Genomic DNA, 23,444 nt, shown 5'->3' with positions numbered 1-23,444 from the left:
CTGAGTGATCACTACTTGAGACACTACTGTTAAATCCACTGAGAAACTAGTCAAAAATTATTTAAAAGAAGAGTTAATGCCTTGAATGGCATCCCATGATTCCATAGTCATAATGGCAGGTTTCTCCTCAACTTACCCCCTCTTCTATGAAACTGCGCTAGCAGTTTCTAGAATGGAGAGCCATGCTGAATGGCCTGCGCTGCTCCCAACGCTCATAGGAACTCAATGAGCATCAGGAGCAGCGCAGGCCATTCATCGCGGCTCCCTGTGCTACAAACTGCTTAGCATAGTTTCGTAGAAGAGGGGGTTAGTGTACCATCACAGAAGTCATTATCTGAGCCTGCTTAGTTATTACATCACTCATTGCTTTAAGTGTAGGAGGAATTGGGACAAAAACTCCCATTGAAGACTCACAAGGAGTTCCCTCCAGCGCTAACACTTCAGCCAATTCTGGGCTCTGTGAATGCCAACTCTCTACATCAAACACGCTTCTGTATTAAGGTAGTGCCATCCTTACGACAGGGCTGAGAGAGGCTCCATCTATGCTGCTTCCTGCCGAAAACTCCACAGGAGGGGCCAAAGCACAAGCTGCTTCTGGAATTGGCTTAGTCCGGAATTGATCAAGGGTTGTTTGACTCAATAAGGTTATTCCGAGGGCTGAGGGTTTTCCTTGGACCTTTCCTCTCCTTTTATCCATATTGACCTGGACAATTGCTTGTCAACAGCACAAAAACACCACAACTTTACTGGAGTTCTTTCAAGTACGTGCTAACAGTATCGGCATCTTGGATCTTTTCCGTGACTTTTTAATTTCCTCTGGTGTTATTCATGAGCTACTTTGTCAAATACCTTATGTCAGTATAAATTCAGTATAATTTAACAAAAAAAAAAATGAGTCACAGAAATCTTTAGAAAAGATAGTCTTCAAAATTCAGCTCACAACTTGTCATTACTAGCTCAAAGATAGTTACATTCAGGGACTGCAGTTATTTCCCAGTTCCTACAGAGCTCATAGTCTGCCAAGTAATCGCATTACTTATTGGAAAGTAAAAGTTATATACAGCAGTTACCATCCTCACCTTTCCTGCAGTTTTTAATGTAGAAACGTATCATCCATTTCATTATCCAGTCTACACAACTCAAAAGATATACAACTATTAAAAGCACTTGGCCAAACTATTTCCCACTTCTCCAAACTTTCAGTCTAGGAACCTAGAAGATGTAACTAGTTTTGGTGTAAAGTGACCAGTAATAGATTCTATTTGTCATAGAAAGTAAATATGTTAACTAATTACTTCTTATTAGAGCTGCATTTTAAATCACCGTTCTATAATTAATGCATTAATCACATAAAAAAATAATCATACTGCAGCATCTCCTGTCTCCTCCAAACATCTCTTCTGCTCTCTTCTACTCCCAACCCCTGTCCGTGGAGCAATTCATCATTGCCTGCCCACCCACCCCAGTTTACCATTCACGGATCCTTGCCAGCAGCAACATTGCAAGTATGATGCTTGCAGCCTGGTCTGAAGCTTTATCTCTGACCCATCCCGTCATGCCGTCATGCAGAAAGAAGAAGTAATGTCAGTGGCAGCAGGACAGTCCGGAAGGATAGCTTCAGAGTAGGCCACAGGCAGCATATGTGCAATGCTGCCACTTCCGGGGACAAACAGAAGACCACTTTTAAGGTATATCAGTGGGAGGGAGGGGGGGTTTAAGATGGAGGGCAGATGCTGAATTCTGAGTGGAAGGAGAAGAGTGAATTGCTGACCCACAAGCAGAACTGGAGGGGCCACTGATGGAAGCTATAGTGCTCCAGCAGCCACAAGAAAAGCTTGCTGCTGTTCACCACCAAATTTGTGTCAATGCTCATGGGGATGGAAGGGACAAATAGAGAGAGAAAAGAGATCACGAATCCCAGGGAAGAGGAAGAAAAGAGACCTGGAGGAAGAGAAAGGGAGAGATGTTGAAATCTATGGGTGGGAGGGAGGGAGGAAGATTAGTCCTTTAGGAAAGGGAAGGGAGATTTGATTTGATATACTGTATTGCCATTCTGTGGTTACAATCAAAGTGATTTATAGACTATATACAGGTACTTATTTTGTACCAGGGGAAATAGAGGGTTAAGTGGCTTGCTCAGAGTCCCAAGAAGCTACAATGGAAAATAAATAAATAAATAACTTACCTTAATAAAAATTTTATTAAAATGCAGCCCCTACTTCTTATAAATGATATTCACAACTTTTCATAAATATATACCCCACATAAAATGAGAAAGAGTTTTATTCTTATATTGCAGAGGATCTGAATATAAGAAGAAAAAGAGTCTTAAATTGTTTTCATTACACATTAGACAATTAATTCTGGACATCTATGAAAAAAATTAAAAACCTAACCTGAGAATAGTCATTGTATTAAGCGTTGTTGAACTTGTAATATGCCCCTTGATAAACTATGCATTAACTGTCTACAAGAACATATATTCTTTATCTTCCAGAAATAAGGCGTGGAAAGTGTTATGGTCCCCATTTGTGACTGAAAGCAGGGAGAAGAGTCTGTAATGCACAAAAGCCTTCTGTTGTTATTGAGGCTAGTAAAACAAAGGCTCCTTTCACAGAAAGAGGGGATCTTCTTTATTGCAAGGACATTTGTTAGGACATGTCTCCACTCCTACTGCAATCTAATTTTCATCTCTTATTTATTGTTCTCAACAAAGGGAGAATAGAGCTTTCTGAGGAGGAAGATGGTTTTCTTGTTTATATCTTGCCATTATATTTATATCATAACATGCAATATAATAATACATGTATATTGCAAGCACTATGCAGGATAAATATGCATACTTCTTTTAACATTATCATGGAAAGAACTTAGGGTTGAAATTTAGAACCAACCATGTCTGATACTTAGGTACCTTGTCACAAGAATGACCAAAATGTACTCTAATGCCTGTATTATAGGGTAACTTGAACTTGATTATTTTCTCCTAAGAAACCATTCTAGGAATCTACTGAAATGTAAATTTTAAATTGGATCAGCACAGATTCATGGTACTTCATAACTCTTTCACTTTGCATTTTTCTAGGAACATGAGTTACCTTTTCAGATAGGCAGGGGTTCTCATTAAAAACAATTCAATTACTATTTGAGATATTTTGATTCACATTTCATCAGTTTTATTTCTGTGATAAAGTTACTAAGTATGTTCATTAAATTCACCAATGCACATGGAAATAATTTAATAATGGCATGCACTTTTAATTAGTATCCTACTGCTGCTGCATTGAAATCACTACTGCTATTTCTATCTTCATTGTTTATTTGCTTGTCTTATGCATTTATGAATGTCTCTCCTGTGTAAACTGCCTCGATTGTTTTGTAAATTGAATGGAAGGCAAGTAGGCTTTTAATCAACATACAAGGACAGACAGACATGCACTGCCTCAACTGCAAACAGGATTGGATTGGATTGGGAATGGCTACTCTAGATCAGTGTTTCTCAACCTTTTCAAGCCAAATATACCTTCAGCCTAACAAATACCAACTGAGTATCCCTGCCCAAGCTCCGCTCCAGACCCGCCCCTTACCCCCACCTCCATAATAATAGTATTAATTGTAATATAATTTTGTCTATCCATTTTTCATATACACACAATATAATCTTATTAATACATAATGGTAACCACAAAATTATAAAACCACAAAGTACACTGTATGCAGAGAAAATGTTAATTATCATTTATATTTGGGGGGTTTTCAAAGAGGTCAAGGCAGATGACTTTAAAATATGCAATGTCACCTCAGTAACAAGTATAGAAAAATAGACAAATATAGTGCAAAATATAGACAGCAGATATAAATTTTCAAAACTGACACATTTTGATCACTAAATTGAAAATAAAATCATTTTTCCTACCTTAGTTGTCTGGTGATTTCATGAGTCTCTGGTTGCACTTCCTTCTGACTGTGCATCCAATATTTCTTCCCTTCTTTCTGCCTCCTGCATGCTTCCTCTCCTCCAGACCTCATTCCATTCCCCAACCAACATCTCTCTCTGTCCCTCCATGAATCCAACTTTACCTTCCTCTCTCCCTGCCCCCTCCACTGAAGCCACCGCCACCGATTTCTTCCTGCCTCCCCATCCCAGCCCCAAAGCTGACCCTGTCACCCAACACACTCCATCCCCCTCAAAAAAATTTTCTTCCTCTCTCTGTCTGTCCCCCTGCCGCCACTTCCTCCCTGCCCCACCGCCACGCCGACCCTGCCACGCTCCATTCCCACCCCCGCCACAACAGCCACCCCCACCCCTCCATTCCAATCCCCCCTGCCACCGCCACCACAGGAACGAGCCAGGCACATGCAGTGACTGCACATGGCCAGCTCACAAGCCTCCCCCCACCCCGACGTCAAATCTGATATTGGTGAGAAGGTTCCGGCCCAGGATTGACTGGGCCGGAACCGTCTCTCTGACGTCATAATTGACGTTGGGGAAAGGCTTGTGGGCTGGCCGCATGCAGGCCCATTCCTATTGCAGTAGCAGCGGGGGGGGGGGAATGGATCAGCGGGGGGTGGGGGCTGTTGCAGCGGCAGCAGGGGGTGGGAATGGAGCATGTCAGAGTCGGCTTGGAGGTGGGGCAGGGAGGAAGCAGTAGCGCCGGAGGCTTCAGCGGGGAGAGGACAGGCAGGGAGAGATCCCAGGCGGCCAGTCCACTTTCCCCCAACAGGCGGCTCGCATACCGCAGGTTGAAAAACACTGCTCTAGATGGTTTACAATTACAAATGGCATTATAGCCTACTTAACATAAAAGAATATAAAAATATCAACTATGCATACATACAGCTGCTAAAACCACCACAAATAGCAGAACAGTTGCAGGGTACCCAGATGTTTTTGAAATAACCATATTCTCAGATGTTTAGGAAAATTCAGACAGTTTGGTTCCAGTCTTAATTCAACTGGAAGAGAATTTCCAAAATTAGAAGCAGCAACTGAAAATGATTTCCTATAAGATGAAAATAATTACGTTTTACTGGTTACTGATAAATCTCAGTGCTGAGCCGATGGATCCAACGCTGTTCTTTATTTAAAACTTTTTCTAAGTTACCTCCCACCCTCCCTTCTTGTATATTATCTATAACCCTCCATTTCAATTCTGTGCCAGTATAGTTAAGTAGCACCATATGCTGTACCATCAGGGCTTGCAGATTCTCATTAATAATACGGGATTTGTGTTCGTTCAATCGAGTTTTTATCGGTCAGGTAGTCCTACCAATATAAATCAAATCACAGGGATATATTATTGAATAGATCACCCCTCTACTATTGCAGTTGGTGTTGCTTCTTGATGAAATCAAAATGGGATCAAAATGGGATCGTCACGTGGGATCTCTTCACAGAGAAAGTTAGGGGAGGGTTATTAGGGTGGGCAGACTAGATGGGCCGTGGCCCTTATCTGCTGTCTGTTTCTATGTTTCTAAATGACCATGTTTTTCCCCGGTACGTCCCATATAGCTCCCTCTATTGTTTTGTCGCACCATTGACATACCCCACATTTCAGATGTCGCCCTTGTGTTATCTCACCTGTATGTTGGAACTTTTTAAAATTCAATTTCTGTCCAATCGTCACACCTTTATTAAAAGCTATCATGGGAATTGTTGGAATCCAGTGTGTAATTCTAATATATGCCAATAACTCCTCATAAGCTGTACCAACTTATTAGTTGCCCCTGAGAACGGAAGTACACATATTAATCTATCATCTCCCTCTGTTTTTTTCTTTTTCTCATTCTCAAAACACTGGTCAGTCTCAAGCAAGAATCAGCTACTATGATCCTCATCACCCTGACAACCGTGGTTCTCCTTTCTACTTCAACTCAAGGTCAAAGATCCAATAACTCTACATATCTTTCCATCCCTTCTAACTCAGAGTCAAGGATCTCTTTTACATCCCAATCTGTAGTCATTGCAGTTGACAGCTTGGTACCTCTCAGCCTGATTTCTCTCTGATTCAGTCAGGCTCATTTTAAAAACATCCAGAAAACCTTCTATACAGCAATGCTACCAACAGAAGCAGACATGGTTTTCAGCGTAGTGTGATCTTCATCATCAAGATGCTTCATCCTCCTCCATACCTTCAGTATTGGAATACCTTCTGTACTTATCCAACTCAGATCTTAAAACCACTTCAGTCAGAGTTCACCTTAGTGCTATCAGTACTTTTCATGTTCAGGTCAACAATAAACCACTTGCAGTTCATCCTCTTGTTTCCAGATTTATGAAAGGTCTTTTTAACATCAACCCTCCTCTTAAACCGCCTCCAGTGGTTTGGGATCTTAATGTGGTCCTATCCAGATTAATTAAACCTCCATTTGAACCACTGCCTTCGGCTCATCTTAAATACCTCACTTGGAAAGTGGTATTTTTAATCTCTATCACCTCTGCACGTCGAGCAAGGGAGCTTCAAGCGTTGGTAGCAGACCTGCCTTTTACAGTGTTTCACCATGATAAAGTTGTTCTCCGCATCCATCTGAAATTCTTGCCAAAAGAGCTTACGGAATTTCATTTGAATCAATCGATTGTGCTTCCAGTTTTCTTTCCAAAGCCTCATACTCATCCTGGAGAAGCAGCTCTTCATACCTTGGACTGCAAATGAGTTTTAGCTTATTATTAACAAAGGACTTGGTCTCGCAGGACATCTCCTCAATTGTTAATCTCCTCAACTGTTAATCTCCTTTGATCTCAACAGATTGGGCCGCCCAGTAACCAAGAGAACTATTTCCACATGGCTTGTGGCTTGAATTTCCTTCTGCTATGCTCAGGCTTGGCTACAGCTCAGGGGGCATATAACAGCATATAAAGTTTGAGCTGTGGCAGCTTCAGTTGCATGTTTGCATTCTGTTCCCATTGATAAAATCTGCCAAAGCAGCTACTTAGTCCTCAGTTCACACATTCACATCTCACTACTGTCTGGAATCATATTCCAGATGAAATGGTTGCTTCGGCCAAGCAGTTTTTCAAAATTTATTTTCTTTAAAGGCCAACTCTCCCTCCATGCCTCTGTAGTAAGCTAGGGAGTCCCATATGTGAGAATATGCTGCCTGCTTTGCCTAGGATAAATCACAGTTACTTACCGTAACAGATGTTAACTGGAGACAGCAGGCAGCTATTCTCACAACCCTCCCACCTCCCCTGGTTGGCTTCTTAGCTTGCTAACGGAACTGAGGTGCCATGAGTTTCAACGGGTGGGAAGACAGTCATGCATGCATGGTGTGGGCAGTCACAAAGTTTCTTAAAACTTAAAGTGACAGTTCACTTTTATATTGTCCGTACCAGGCTCCATGGATGAAGTCACCCTTATGTAAGAATATCTGCCTGCTGTCTCTGGATAACACCTGCTATGGTAAGTAACTGTGCTTTCTGGGCAGAAGGGAGAAACCAGCCTATGCCACCTATTCAAACTAGATGAAACTTGTATACCATTGCAATCTACTGTGAATCACAGATTTGTCATGTTATTTCTGGGTCTTTTGCTGAACTGTGCTTCATTTTTCAGGTTCATCCTTAATATTTGGAAACTAGTCTTATAGCCCGTTACATTAACGGGTGCTAGAATATATGTGTGTGTGTCTCTTTTTATTTCTTTCTCTCTCCTTAGCCGCTTTCTTTCTTTCTGTCTTTCTTTTTCCTTGGCTGTCCATCACCACCCCTTGCCTGCTCCCCCTGTCCATTCTCCCTTCCTTTTACCTCCCCTGTGTCCACCACCACCCCTTCACAGGTCTCCTTATGCAGCAGCAGCCCTTCTCCCTTTGTTTTACCTCCCCCCTGACCAGCAGCACCTTCCTTCTCCCCCTGTCCAACATTAGGCCTCTGTTCCTTTTTCTTCACCCCCCCTGTCCATCAGCACCTCTTTCCTTCTCCCCCTGTCCAGCAGTAGGTGTCCCTTCCTTTTTCTCCCCCCCTCCTCCTTTTTATCCCTATGATACACTTACCTTGCTCTGCCCGTGATCAGAGGCTCCCGACAGCCGCCCAGTTGCACCCATTGGAAAAGTTCCCTCTGCGGCATCCCGCACCCCTCCTGATGCGACTCCCGCTGTCCCGCATCTGCCCCTGTGTCTTTCTTCTTGTCTTTCTGTGTCCCTTCCTCCGTCTGTATGTCCAAAGCAGCATTTCCTCCCCCCACACCAGTTCCCTGTGCACCTGCCCCTGTGTCTTTCTTCTTGTCTTTCTGTGTCCCTTCCTCCCTCTGTCTGTCTGTCCAAAGCAGCATTCCCTCCCCCCACACCAGTTCCCTGTGCACCTGCCCCTGTGTCTTTCTTCTTGTCTTTCTGTCTTCCTTCCTCCCTCTGTCTGTCTGTCCAAAGTAGCATTCCCTCCCCCTTCCATTTCCCTCCCACCACACCAGTTCCCTGTGCCTGCATTAGCGTTTCCTCTACCCTCTTTCCCTTCCCACAGTCGCGACTACAAATGCGGGCCCGAGTCCTTTGCCCCTTCCCTTCCCGCGGGCCCGACTACACATGGCGATTCAAGCAGCATGTCAGCACTCTTCACACGCTGCTTCGGGCCCTTCTACTGCCCTGATTTGCTCCGGACGTGCCAGAGTAAATCAGTGCAGTAGAAGGGCCCGAAGCAGCGTGTGAAGAGTGCTGACACGCTGCTTAAATCGCCAGTCGGGCCCGCAGTAAGGGAAGAGGGGGCGGCAAATGAGTCGAGTCCCGGACAGCGGAAAATTGCTGGGCTCCTCGGTGTGGCCGTGATCCCTCTCCTCCCAGACCCCCCGGAGGAACGGAGATCGATTTGCCGCCATTTTGAAGATTGTTCTGCCCTGCTCCTTGCCTTAGTATATTTTTAAGTTGAAAGACACGGCGGCGGCGGCGGCTCCTCTCAAGATCCCTGACTGCATTGGACTTCCGACGCAGGTGAGGATCCTGAGAGGAGCCGCTGCCTGGTCTTTCAACTTAAAAATATAGTAAGGCAAGGAGCAGGGCAGAGCGAAGAACATTGATTCCCATAAGATCATCCGCCTCGGGGGAGACAACCGCGCGTCCGACATCAGCCTCGGGGGAGGAGAGAGGACTTCAGGCAAGGAGCAGGGCAGATCAAAAAACAGCACGGGCCGACAGCTGCCGTGTCCGATATCCGTCTCTGGGGAGGAGAGAGAGAGTGTTTCCGGCGCACTCCTATCTGAGATGCTGTACATCTCACGGAAAACGGACCCACCCGATGGAACTGCGCATGCGCGGCCTAGCGTTTTATTTTATTTATATATTTATATATATATATATATAATGAGCCCTGAGAATGCCGCTGCCATCTTACAACAAGTAAATGAATGAATAAGCGAGTCAGATGACAGCGGTAATGCTAGGTGGAAGTTAATAGTGATAGATTGTGTTCTCAATAGTTATGGTGATAATAGAAGGTGGATAAAGAGATTTTAATGTATTTAATATTATTTATTATAGAGTGGATCCCTGACAAAGCTAAGGTGAAACATGTCGGGTCCAACCACTAAAATCACCAAATTGTGAAGAAGGGTGACTATCATCAAGATAAGTGAAAAAATTTTTAAAAACTTAAAGATTAAAGAAGTTTATGAAGTTAAACATTGAGGACTTATATATAAAATATAAAATTAAATTAAATTAAAATTTGATAAAGCTGTGAAGCCTTGACCAGTGAGGATTTACACAGCATGCTCCCCAGAAAACAGTACCTTTAAGGACAGAGGAGTGGTGGTGGATCTGAGGTCTTTGGCAAGACAGCTGATATGAATGTGGTATATGAGAGATGAAAAAGGTGGGATGAGAAGGTGATATCTTGGGAGTATTATTTGAAAAGACTTTGAAGTGGAGCATCTACTCGTGCAGTTGAAGATATCTGCTGAGTTTGTCGGCAAGTGTATTTTGTGCTCCTTGAACATAGACAGATTTGAGATGTTTTGAGCAATTGCCCAGGTACAAATCTTCTTTGCTTCCTGGCAAAGTGTCCGAGAACCCATCCCTCCTTGCTTGTTTATATATAAATACATTGTGGCTTGATTGTCCAAACGGACCAGGAGGACTTGATTGGATATATTGTGTTGAAAAGGCTTCAGAGCATTGCGAATCACTCTGAATTCCAAGACGTTTATGTGAAGCTTCTGTTCTTGCACAGACCAGTGACCCTGGAGACCGTCCAGGTGAACTCCCCAAGCAAACATGGACGAGTCTGTAGTCAGTACCTTCTGATATGGAGGTGTTTGAAACAGCAGCCCTCTAGAAATATTTGAGGAATTCATCCACCACTATAGAGATTGACGAAGAGATGATGTGATTGTAATGCTCTGAGAGAAAGGATCCAGAGCTTGAGACCATTGAGACAGCAGGAACCACCGAGCTGTTCTGAAATGAAATCTTACAAAAGGAGTAACATAGACTGTAGATGCCATGTGACCTAATAGTCTCATCATTTGTCTGGCTGAGACTGACAGAAGATGATATACTTGAGTGCAAAGTTGGATCAGATTGTTCTGTCTTTGTTGAGGTAGAAACGCCTTGAGTTGAATGGTATCGAGCAGAGCTCCGATGAACTGTAGTTTGAGATTTTGGAAAGCTGACCTCAAGCCCTAACTGTTGAAGAAACAGGTTTGTTGACTGTGTTGCTGAGAGCACCCCCTAAGAAGAGGTTTCTTTTTTAAGCCAGTCATCGAGATAGGGAAAAACTTGAAACCTTTGATCTCTTAAAGCTGCTGCCACTACTACTACAAGTCATTTGGTGAATACTCTTGGAGAGGATGCCAAGCCGAAGGGCAGAACTTTATATTGAAAATGTTGATGGGCAATTCAAAATCTCAAAAACTTTCTGTGAGCAGGATGAATTGGCACATGGATATAAGCTTCTTTTAGATCTAGTGGGGAGTGTGTGGTGCAGTGGTTAGAGTCACAGCTTCTGCACCCTGAGGTTGTGGGTTCAAATCTCACACTGGGCAAGTCACTTAATCCCCCATTGCCCCAAGTACATTAGACAGAGTGTGAGCCTGCCAGGACAGATAGGGAAAAATGCTTGATTACCTGAATATAAACCACTTAGACTATAAATGATATATAAATGCTTAAATAAATAAATCTAGAGAGCATAGCCAACAATGGATATATAGAGTTCCCAGGGATAACATTCAAAACTTTTCTCTGACTAGAAATTTGTTTAGGTTTCGGAGGTCAAGAATTGGACATAGACCTCCTGTCTTCTTTAGGACGAGAAAATACCTGGAGTAGAAACTCTGATTTGTCTGAGAGAGGGGCACTACCTCTATGGTATTTAGTTGAAGTAGAGCCTCTACTTTCTGAAGAAGGAACATTTGTTACAGGCTGAAAGAGGATTCTCTTGGAGGATGATTTGGTGTCATGGAAAGAAAATGGAAAGAGTAACCCTCCTTGATGACTTTAAGAACCCACAGATCGGTTGTTATAAGAGTTCAACGTTGATGGTAGATTTGTAGACAACCTCTGATTGGAAGGAAAAGAGGTTGAGATAAAGGGACAGCTATACTCTCGAGAAGCGCATCAAAAAAACTGAGTAGGCTTTTGAGGAGCTATCATCTGAGCTTTCTGAGACCACTGTTGCTTCTGCTTCCTTTGTGGTGGTGGTCTAGAAACAGAAGGCTTAGTAGTAGAACGCCTTTGATAGGAATAAGAAGGCTCGACTGACTGTCTTGAAATCAAAGGCTTAGCCTTTGTGTTGACTAATGAATTCCACTTAGTTTCATGCAGAGTTAATTTTTATGTGGCTGCCTTGATTGAATCACCAAAAAGCTCATCCTCCAAACATGGAATATTGGCTAATCTGTCCTGGAGATTAATGTCCATATCAGAAATTCTTAGCCAAGCTAGATGCCTCATAGCCACTGACATAGCTGATGCTCTAGATGACATCTCAAAAGCATCATAGGCTGAGCACGCAATATATCTGTGAAGGAATATACTGGTCAAAGTTAGGCAATTGTATTACCAGTTGTTTTAAACCAGAAATGTAGACATTGTAATTTAGAATCCTGTTCGCCAACATGGAATTCTGATAAAGGCGACATCCAAATTTGTCCACAGTATGTCGCTCACGCCCTGGGGATATTGAGCCATAAACTTTTGCATTGGAAGATTTTTTAAGGGTTGATTCCACCACTAATGATTGATGATATAGCTGTGGCTTATCAAACCCTGGACAAGAAATTATCCTGTAAAAGAAATCAAGTTTTCTCAGAGCTACCGTAATTCTTAAAGGCGTTTCTCAATTTTTGAGAAGTGTCTCTTTAAGAATGCCATGTAACTTGAGGAGTTCTTTGGGAGATTCATCATAGACCAGGTACTCCGCACTGTGGCCACTGTCAGTTTCCAGTTTGACAGGTAGGCTTTGCCTAGCTGCCTAATTTATCTGGTAAAAGAAAGTTTCTCAAAAGGAGATTTTCCCCTAGGAGGTGTTTTTTGTGGTGACTGTTCCGAAGGAAGACTCAGGTGCAGATAAAGTAGGTGAACAGTCTGAGTCAGAACGTAAATCCGAATCATATAAAAGGCTTGGAGACACTGTGAGTATCCAAAGGAAAGGTCATATATTCCCCACTGCAATCCCTGATGAAATCCCTCAGGTAACTCCAACCTCTCATATATTCCTTCCCCATGTAACTCCATTCTCTTATGTAACATTTCTCTTCATGCAGTCTGTAATTCTGCAATTCCAATCTCTTATGTAATATTTCCTCTTTGTGCATTCTGTAATTTGCTGATTGTCCAGCCTTCTTTCAATGTGAACCGCCTATGGCGGTTGATTATGGCGGTATAGAAAAATAAAGTTATTATTATTATGTATTGAAGAGAACGATGTCTACAAGAAGATTTCCGGATGAAGACGACCGATAAGTGTCACTCTTACGCTTCAAACCATGTGAATACATTGCCCCTTCTATATGACATCTCTCATAAACTGACCTTGTGGCAATCTCTTCCAATTTTGCTTTTAGGCCGAGTTAATTTGTATAAAGTGATAATGGCCCCGGGGTGGTTATATAAACTCCAAATGTTGCCTGTGACCCTACGCCGCAAGAATGAGGTCTGTTTGTATAGTATCATTCAGAAATTCCTGTGGCGAGGTAAAAAAAACCCAGACTTAATTGTAAATAACAGTAATAGTAAAAAACAGACTTAAAGTGATGTTGCTGAGGAACAAAGGGGGGCTTGATGTTACCTAGCCATATGAGACATCAATGATTGGTATAACTCATCTATATTCTCTCTCACTGAGGTGGAGACACAGCTTTAATCCTCATTGCATTTTAGTGTAATATTCCATGCACCCCCAGCTTAACTACCGTTTCAAAGACTGTATCTTGATGTGTCCCCTACACATGGCAGTAGACTTCCCACTATCTGAAATTGTCCACGAATATAACCCCACTCCTTCCAATAAGGGACAACCCAGATTTTTTTGCCACGTATGGACAATAAAAGCTTCTTGGACTGAGAGAACAGGGGTATTCGTTATCTCTGCTATGCTTTGACATTAGAGAGGACTCTTAAATCCTTCCTGGATCTGCAACAGGAATTTTGCCTCGGCAACAAGGACATCTTTGTTTACCATCAACTGCATCACAATCTGAGCGCATTGTCGTCAGCACATTTGACTGAGAAGCAAGAGAGTTTATGATCCTTTTACTCCCTTGGCCCCTTTGGCAAGGTGCCTTTTCAATGCCATCATGCAGCCATTCGGCAGGCAGCATCCCCGATTTCTTATCAGCTGCTGACGGAAACTTGGTCAGAGGATCTTCAATAACTCCTGGAGCCTCTCCATCGATCTTATGCTACCTATTCCTGTGGAATCCCAGATGGCTCCCTTCTGTGGGAAATACAATACAAATTTCTATTGTGCCTGAACATTTGCCTCATCAAGCCTATATGGTCTACAGACCTAATGACTCTTATCCCAATATCATAAGGCTTGGGCGACCCTGGTACACATGTTTTGGCACTGCCCAGTGGTTCAGACATTTTGGTCAGCTATAATGGCTTTTATTCATCAACATTGGGAATGTGGTCTGGTGGAGTCCCCGGCTTTCTTGTTTGGCTCTTCTGGTGGGACACGACCAGTTTGTAAAGGATTCCAAAGATTCTTTCACAAAGTGGTAACTGTGAGGAAAAGAACAATTTTGCTTGCATGGCTGGCACCAGATGCACCTTTATGGAACGTATGGCACATCCATATGATCGTCCTACTGATCCTAGAGAGGCAGGAGATTCACTCTCTGACTATCTAAAGGGCAAATGTTTCAGCAGACTTGGGAGCCCTTTTGGAATACTATGCCACTTGTTGCTAGAAGCAGGGTGTTGAATTTTCATTAATGTTGGTCTGTGGACTTTTAATTGTACTTGTTGGGAGTGTGCAGAGGGAGGATTGGAGGGGATTTTTTGGGAGGTTGGGGGTGGAATTGGGAGATAATGAAAAATCTGGAAATGCTGCATTTGGTATTCCAGATGGGGTTTCAGATCCATGGTGAGACCCCATCTGGAATAGTGTGTACAATTCTGGAGGCCGCATTATCAAAAAGATGTGCGGAGAGTTGAGTCGGTTCAGCGAATGGCCACCAGGATGGTCTCAGGACTCAAGGATCTCCCGTATGAGGAACGACTGGGTAAGTTGCAGCTGTACTCACTCGAGGAACACAGAGAGAGGGGAAGACATGATCGAGACGTTCAAATATGTCACACGCCATATCAAGGTGGAAGAGGATCTCTTTTTCCTTAAAGGACCCATGGCAACAAGAGGGCATCCGATGAAAATCAGGGGTGGGAAATTTCATAGCGACACCAGAAAATATTTCTTCACCGAAAGGGTGGTTGATCGCTGGAATAATCTTCCACAACAGGTAATTGAGGTAAGCAGCGTGCCAGATTTTAAGAAAAGATGGGATTGGCATGTAGGATCTCTTCATGGAGGTAGTTAGGGGGTGGGCCATTAGTGTGGGCAGACTAGATGGGCTGTTGCCCTTTTCTACCGTCATGTTCTACGTTTCTATGTTTCTATTTGTGTTGCCTGGATTTGCACTTTGATGTAGTCAGCCATACTGAATTTCTTACAATTGTTGTGCTGTTGGATTTTTTTTTTTGTTCATCATTTCCAATAAACATCATATTAAACAGATAAAGTTGGTAGGCATTCGTCATGCTTTATTAAGTGTGTACAGTGTAATACTGTGGAATGCATTACCATTGGATATAAAGAAAGCTACCAGTTTACTTCAGTTCAGGAAATTGGTTAAAATTTTGTCTTTTCAGAAATGCTTTTTATAAAGCATAAGAACATAAGAATTGCCGCTGCTGGGTCAGACCAGTGGTCCATCGTGCTCAGCAGTCCGCTCACGCGACGGCCCTTGGTTTAAAGGTCAGTGCACTAACAGAGCCTAGTTTTACCTGCATACTTTCTGGTTCAGCAGGAACTTGTCTAACTTTATCTTGAATCCCTGGAGGGTGTTTTCTCCTATAACAACCTCCGGAAGAGCATTTCAGTTTTCCACCACTCTCTGGGTGAAGAAGAACTTCCTTATGTTTGTACGGAATCTATCCCCTTTTAATTTTAGAGAGTGCCCTCTCGTTCTCTCTACCTTGGAGAGGGTGAACAATCTGTCTTTATCTACTAAATCTATTCCCTTCATTATCTTGAATGTTTCTATCATGTCCCTTCTGTCTCCTCTTTTCGAGAGAGAAGAGGCCCAGTTTCTCTAATCTCTTGCTGTACGGCAGCTCCTCCTGCCCCTTAACCATTTTAGTTGCTCTTCTCTAGCCCCTTTCGAGTAGTACCGTGTCCTTCTTCATTTACAGCGACCAGAGCTGGGATGCAGTATTCCAGGTGGGGGTGTACCATGGCCCGGTACAGCGGCATGATAACCTTCTCCAATCTGTTTGTGATCCCCTTCTTAATCATTCCTAGCATTCTGTTGCCCTTTTCGCCGCCGCTGCCACACATTGCGCTGACGGCTTCATCGACTTGTTGACCAGTATTCCCAATTGAGTTAGGAATTATTTTGGTAAATCCTTTCTATTGTGCTGTTTATGTTTTTTGGCAAATGAATGAGTTAGGAAGAATTTTATTAATTTTGATATAGTTTATGAAATGACTTGATTTTATGTCTTTTTGTTGTTTGTGATATTGTTTTAATTATGTATATTTGATTGCAACTCACTCAGAATTATTGGATGGTTGCAAGTAATACATTTTTAAGAAGTACTGAAAAAAAATCTCACTTTTATGAGGTTACACTCACAAAAAAGTTTGACAAAAAGGTTTTAACAACGGAACGACGATGGGATTTTATGTTAAACTTTTTTTGTGTTCATACGTGTTGTGGAAGGTATTTGTCTATACAATCTTGTTCTATATAAGCAGTGGCATCCTCTATGTCTGTCTCAATAGCAGACTATGGACATTTTCTCCAGGAACTTGTCCAAATCTTTTTAAACCCAGCTATTTTAACAACTGTTACCACATCCTCTGGCAACAAATTCCAGAGCTTAACTATTCTTTGAGAGAAAAAAAGATTTCCTCCTATTGGTTTTAAAAGTATTTCTATGTAACTCATCAAGTATCCCCTAGTCTTTATAATTTCTGATAGAATAAAATATTGATTCACTTGTACCCGTTCTATAGCGCTCGGGATTTTGTAGACCTCAATCATATCTCCCCCTCAACTGTTTTACTAAGCAGACTAATTTTATCAGGTCATCTGCAATCATATACTACATTACATAGGGATGGATGGGCTTCAGTTTTTTCTACAAGCGGCATATGGATTAGACTCATGGGAGTTTTATGCCTATTTGCATCTTTGCTATCAAGAATCTCTTTCTAAGCAGTTTTCAGTTGAGTTGCAGGTATCAGCATCTACTTGTAGCCTATGAGTATCTAGTGATGAAACAATAACATGAAGAGATTACAGGAAATTGGAATGAAAGGTTTATTTATTTATTATTTCTAAAATTTCTAGACCGCCTATACCTAAGCGGTTAACAAGTAAAACAGTCACAATAGTTCAAGGACTGTACAATTACAAAATGCATTCCCTTAAATCACAATCACATAATAATTTAGTCTACTTAAGTTACATCAAAAACTCAAGGAATCCGTCTCCACTTAATAAAGTGCAGCAAGTGCAATTCAAAGTTAGGTTTGAGAGAGAAAGGAGTGTCTAGAACAGGGATGGGCATGCTCATGAGAATCTCAGAGAGGGTGAGAGCCAGAAGGCCTTGAGCACATGCAGAAGCTCACGGCCACGCAGCAGCCCAGCAAAGAACCAGCGACAGGCACTTTCAGCACCGGCGCACGGGTAAGCACTGGACCGGTCAGTGGGGGGAGAAGGAGGCGATCTCGGTCACGAAGGGAGGGAACAGTGCCGATGGCCTCAGGGGAGCAGCCAAGCCGGTTCCGGGGTGGGGGGGGCTCGCAAATCGAGTCAACACTCTGTTTGCGAATTAGAGTTTGCTCAAGTGTTTTCCTCATCTTGCAAAACACTCTCAAACCACGTTACTCGCAAACCAAGGTTTGACTGTATTTTATTTTATTTAATAACATAGTAAATGATGGCAAATAAAGACCTGAACGGTCCATCCAGTCTGCCCATAAGTTATATCCATTAAAAATAACTGATTAGATTAACTTGTCTCTTCTTTGATATTTCTGGGCCGTAGACTGTAAAGTCTGGTATTGTCCTAAGTTCCAAATGCTGAAGTTACCATCCAAGTTCACTCCAGCCTATCCAACTATCCCATTGTTTGCAGGATGTCTACCGTAAAGTCTGGCCAGTAACATCCTCATGTTCTATATTAGTGGAGTTCCTATTGATGCCCACCCCAGCCCATCCTACACCGAATCACCATATATGGGACACAAGACCGTCCAATTTATTGTTTGTTAGGAATGGGAGGGAACAGGTTGGAAATGGGGAGTTAGGTGGAGTAAAGGGAAAGAGGGCAGGGTGAGTGCAGACAGGGGTGTTTAGAAGCTTGGGTTATAAGATGGTTGATATGGTACTATAATACATGATTGGATATGTACACAATTTTATAAGTCTCCTGAAAGAACAGTGTCACTATGCACTCAATGAATTTGATACATTTCCACCATATCTGAAATGACATCAGCTGCATTAGTTTTACTGATCTGGCAGCTATAGCAGGAAAGACTGACCATTTACTGGGAAATCAAATCAAATGACAGCTTAATCTGTGGAAGAGGACACAGCACACCCGCTACTACACAATCCTTTTCACTGTTACAAATTTAATATAGTAAATAGTAATAAAGATTGTCACTTTCGGCTCAGTCACTCAAATGTGATATGATCTACATATTTCCATGCTACAAATTGGAGATCTTGCATCACTCTTCAACTCTATCCTTTTGTAATTATAGGGCATACAAATGAAAAGCTATCAGCATTCAGCAAGCAGCTAGAAAGTGGAAACACTAAATCTGATCTCTGAAAGAAAATGGCCGATTCACTGCATTGCACAAGAGAGAGAACATACTTACTAATACAAAACTTCATTTGCTTCATGTCTTTCATATCGAACGGTTTCACACATCAATCTGTAACACAAGAATAGAAAAGACAAATATGACACAGGCCTAGCCAAAGCTTAAAAGTTGTCACGTTTTCTCCTGGAGAAGAGGCCTCTGCAACTTAAAAATGAAAGCTACCCAGATTGTCATTGGCTAGCCCATCCTGTGTTGATTGTATTCTTAAATTCTTCTGGTTCTCTTTATACCATAGTATATCAACATCAGTTTAAATCAAGGAACAAGACTCTCAACCTCTGATCCCTGAAGTATGCAAATCATTCAGATTTTCAGAATATCCCCTAATAGATATGCATGAGAAAGATCTGTATGCATGCTGCCTCCACTGTATATAAATTTATCTCTAATATTCATTAATAATAGCCCAAAAACCCAGTTGATAAAAAAAATGGAGTTTGAGATTCCTGGAACAGAAACAAGCTAGGTAGGAATGTTCTCAAATATTTTGTTATCTACGTCCCTCCACCCCTTCACACTTCAGTGCTGTAAAAATTCCTTGGGCTCCAGATAGCACACCTGATATATGTGTATATGTCAAAAATAAACTAACTAAAGACTTTTTTTTTTGTTTTATTTTCCATTAGTTTTGTTACATTTCACAGACTACCTGAAAACCTCTTGTGAATTCCCTGGTTGAGAATCCCTGCCCTAGAGAATGTCATATGATATAAATGTGATTGTAATAAGAATTTCAACGAGGAGAGATTGGATTCTAAACAAATGTTGAGCAGGTTTGTTTCATACAAGGGATAATGAGCAGCATCTATAAAGAAAAATTATAGATTGTGTGAAAGGGAAAGAAACTCAGAAATAAGACAGAGGAAATACATAAGTAATGAACAGAATTTGAAGAATTCGTAAGACTATGCACTGCAAAATGAAAAACAAATTTTAAAATAGGGGGGGGGGGGGGGATTCAAGACGGCATTTTAGTCAGATACATGCTGAAACGGGCTCCAAAGTCAAATTTTTTCCTGTTTAAAAATTTGCACCAAAATTCTTTTCTAAGGATGGGGAAGAGAAAGGGAACAATTAGGACTTACCTTCTGAGTCCTAACCTCTTCCCCTCTCTTCCATCGAGAGATTCGTCATCCGTCCAGCACGACCCTCCGAAGAGGGTGCTGACGAAGAGGTAGCCTTACCTGAGCTGAATGCAACACTAAGCCTGGAAGAAAGACTTCCATCCTCCAACCCAGGCCTCCTCTCTCTCGTTCAGTACATATTTTTTTGCCAGGGAAAAAACGGCAGTCTTTTGGACATGAAGAACTGTCCATGGATAGTTTGAATGTCACACAACTTTTAGAAACATCTTTAGAAGAAGAGTATGTAAGAATTAAAGAAGGAGATAGCGGAACTACTGCAGCAAATTTGCAATTTATCCCTGAAAACAGGCATGTTCCCGGAGGACTGGAAGATAGCCAACATTACGCCCATCTTTAAAAAGGGATCAAGAGGTGACCAGGGAAACTACAGACCGGTGAGTCTGACCTCGGTTCTGGGGAAAATGGCGGAAGCACTGATAAAAGAAAACATTGATGAACATTTTGAAAGTAACGAACTTCTGATAACCAGTCAACATGGTTTCTGCAAGGGGAGATCATGCCTAATTAACTTATTGCACTTCTTCGAAGGAATTAACAAACGGATGGACAAAGGAGACCCGATAGACATCATATATCTAGATTTCCAAAAAGCCTTTGACAAGGTGCCCCATGAACGCCTACTCCGGAAACTGAAGAACCATGGGGTGGAAGGAGACATACATAGATGGATCAGAAACTGGTTGGCGGGTAGGAAACAGAGGGTAGGTGTGAAAGGCCACTACTCGGACTGGAGGAGGGTCACGAGTGGGGTCCCGCAGGGCTCAGTGCTCGGGCCGCTGCTATTTAATATATTCATAAATGATCTAGAAACAGGGACGAAGTGCGAAATAATAAAATTTGCAGACGACACCAAACTATTTAGTGGAGCTCGGACTAAAGAGGACTGCGAAGAATTGCAAAGGGACTTGAACAAACTAGGGGAATGGGCGACGAGATGGCAGATGAAGTTCAACGTTGAGAAATGTAAAGTATTACATGTGGGAGAAACCCGAGGTACAACTATACGATGGGAGGGATGTTATTAAATGAGAGTACCCAAGAAAGGGACTTGGGGGTAATGATGGACATGACAATGAAGCTGCTAAGAAGACAAACAGAATGCTAGGCATAATCAAGAAGGGTATTACAACCAGAACGAAAGAAGTTATCCTGCTATTGTATCGGGCGATGATGAGTCCGCATCTGGAGTACTGCGTCCAATATCGGTCGCCATACCTTAAGAAGGACATGGCGTTACTCGAGAGGGTTCAGAGGAGAGCGACGCGTCTGATAAAGGGGATGGAAAACCTTTCATAAGCTGAGAGAAACTGGGTCTCTTTTCCCTGGAGAAAAGGAGACTTAGAGGGGATATGATAGAGACTTATAAGATCATGAAGGGCATAGAAAGAGTAGAGAGGGACAGATTCTTCAAACTTTCGAATAATAAAAGAACAAGAGGGCATACGGAAAAGTTGAAAGGGAACAGATTCAAAACGAATGCTAGGAAGTTCTTCTTTACCCAACGTGTGGTGGACACCGGGAATGCGCTTCCAGAGAGCGTAATAGGGCAGAGTATGGTACAGGGGTTCAAGAAAGGATTGGACAATTTTCTGCTGGAAAAGGGGATAGAGGGGCATAGATAGAGGATTACTGCATAGGTCCTGGACAAATACAGGTGCTGATTGTGGATACAAGGGAAGTAAATGGAAATTAGTTTTTCCCAATTAAAAGAAAGATGATAACTCTACAATATAAAAGGCATCAACTCAGGTTGTTTCCTTTATAAGAGCCTCTTTTCCTAATGTATCTCCTCCTCTAAATTGTGCTTATAGGGAATTCATTGCTTAAACATAATTCATTTTACTTAAATAGAATTTATCTGTAAATATTTTTTCTTTTCTGAAATTTTGATACTGCTATATGATTTCCGTTTCCTAATGCATGGTATGTACTATATGTTAATTAAAATTTAATAAATAATTTTTTTTTTAAACCCAAACAAAAACAGGAGTTTACATTATTGCACAGAGGCTAATGGAAAGATTTAAGAGGTGTCCAAAAATGTTTCAACAAATACATAAATATAAACTAAAACTAAACTAAAGCTTCACTGAAGGAAGAAGTGACATCATAGACATGTCCGGTTGCTTCTGAATAAAGCTCCGGCGAAGCTGCTTAAAAATTTGCAAGAATCGCACCAATAGCGACCCCTGTGGCCCCCGAAATAGCGCAGCTGGTTGTCGGACCGGCATGATGTTCACACGGAGGAAGCTGGACAGCTACGGTTTCATGGGGAAGAAGCAGGGAATGCCGAAAGCAGCGGGGGCAAGCCCAACGCAGGCAACCAAGATGGCGGATTTGGAGGACGTCCTGGGAGGTGGTGCGGAGCAGCGAGAACGGCTTAGGAGCGTTCTGCAGGGGGTATCTCAAGAGGCGCCGGACTCTCTTAGAGACCTGCTGCTGGACATCCGCACAAAAATGCAGTCCCTGCGCCACAATGTTACCAAAGTAGTCACAGACATGAAACAGGATCTGGTTGAGATTGTTAAATGCCAGGATGAGGTGGAGGCACATGTTAACACCATGACGGAGGATAAGCAGGCTGTGGTGGGAGTGTGAGCAGAGAAACTGGCATTGTGGAATAATCTGGAAGATCTGTAAAACCGGTCCAGGTGGTGTAATCTCAGGATCCGGGGGGTGCCTGAGGAAAGTGTTTATCAGGACGCCCAACAGACGGTCCTGGACATCTGCACTGATATCCTCACCAGTGATTTGGCTGTTGAGGGGCGGGTGCCAGAAATTGATATTGAATGAGTGCATCGGGCCCTGGGGCGCCCCAAATCCAACTTGCCCCAGGATATTTTTTTGTGTCTAGGCAGCTTCTGGGTGAAAGAGGAGATTTTTCATGCAGCGGGAAAGCTGAGGGATTACAAATGGAATGCACAGAAGGTGGACATATATCAGGATGTGGCGGCTACCACATTGCAAAAGCGGAAGGATATGCAATCAGTAGCCACCTATCTTAGTAGGGAGGGCCTCCGCTACAGGTGACTTTATCCCTTTGCCTTGGCCCTGACGGTGGGGAGTGCAATGAGACGGGTCCGTACAGTGGCAGAGGCCTGGTTGGTGCTGAAAGAACTGGGTGCTCCTAATCTGCCAGAGAGGGGACCCATTGGAGTAAGAGTGGAGGAGATCGCTGGACCTTCCGGTTGGCGGTGGCAGATCAGAGGAGCAATGGTGCGGAATGCAGTGAGCCTACAGGACAGCCCATGTGAGAGGGATGCTGCCAGCATTGGGACTTCATTGAAGGCCTAGGCAGTCTAACTGCAGAATGGTCGAGGGGACTTTAATGGGGAGCCATGCAGTGGTTGTGTGCTGGATGAGTGTTTGAGGGAGGGATGGAGGTTCTGTTTGGGGAGTCTTGACTGTGGTGGGGATTTGATCGGAGTGCCTTGCGTATACTTTGTGTAGATATATGGGGTGATTGGTGTATGGGTCGGCTGGGGTGGCGGTGTTACTCGACTTGGTTTACAACAATTAAATAAGAACTGAAAAAAGAAAGAACAGAGGATTCAAAAGAGATTAATTTTCAAAATGTTTAGCAAATAAAAAAGTTTTTAGAAATTTACAAAAAGATTGGAAATAATCACTTGTAAACCTAATGCAAATTTAATGACCTCGCATTTTGTTCCCGCCTCCAGGTCATTTATAAATATATTGAAAAGGTGTCGGCGTTGGGACCGCTCCTTTTCAATATATTTATAAAT

The 23,444-nt window shown here is 42.5% G+C and overlaps 1 protein-coding gene across 4 annotated transcripts in view; it reads right to left on the bottom strand.

Annotated features, from left to right (window-relative positions):
* Positions 1-23,444, bottom strand: part of RAPGEF2 (Rap guanine nucleotide exchange factor 2) — a 651,997-nt gene that overhangs the window by 398,846 nt on the left and 229,707 nt on the right. For all 4 annotated transcript variants that reach the window (XM_033941499.1, XM_033941509.1, XM_033941490.1 and 1 more), the window contains exon 3: positions 18,548-18,604. In XM_033941499.1, coding sequence (XP_033797390.1) covers positions 18,548-18,604 — 57 coding nt within the window. The remainder of the gene's footprint in view (positions 1-18,547; positions 18,605-23,444) is intronic.

Source organism: Geotrypetes seraphini, chromosome 1 (genome assembly GCF_902459505.1).
Source record: "Geotrypetes seraphini chromosome 1, aGeoSer1.1, whole genome shotgun sequence".
NCBI classification, from domain to species: domain Eukaryota; kingdom Metazoa; phylum Chordata; class Amphibia; order Gymnophiona; family Dermophiidae; genus Geotrypetes; species Geotrypetes seraphini.
Note: the sequence above shows the minus strand (reverse complement) of the source record. Positions and strands in the feature narration are given on the sequence as shown.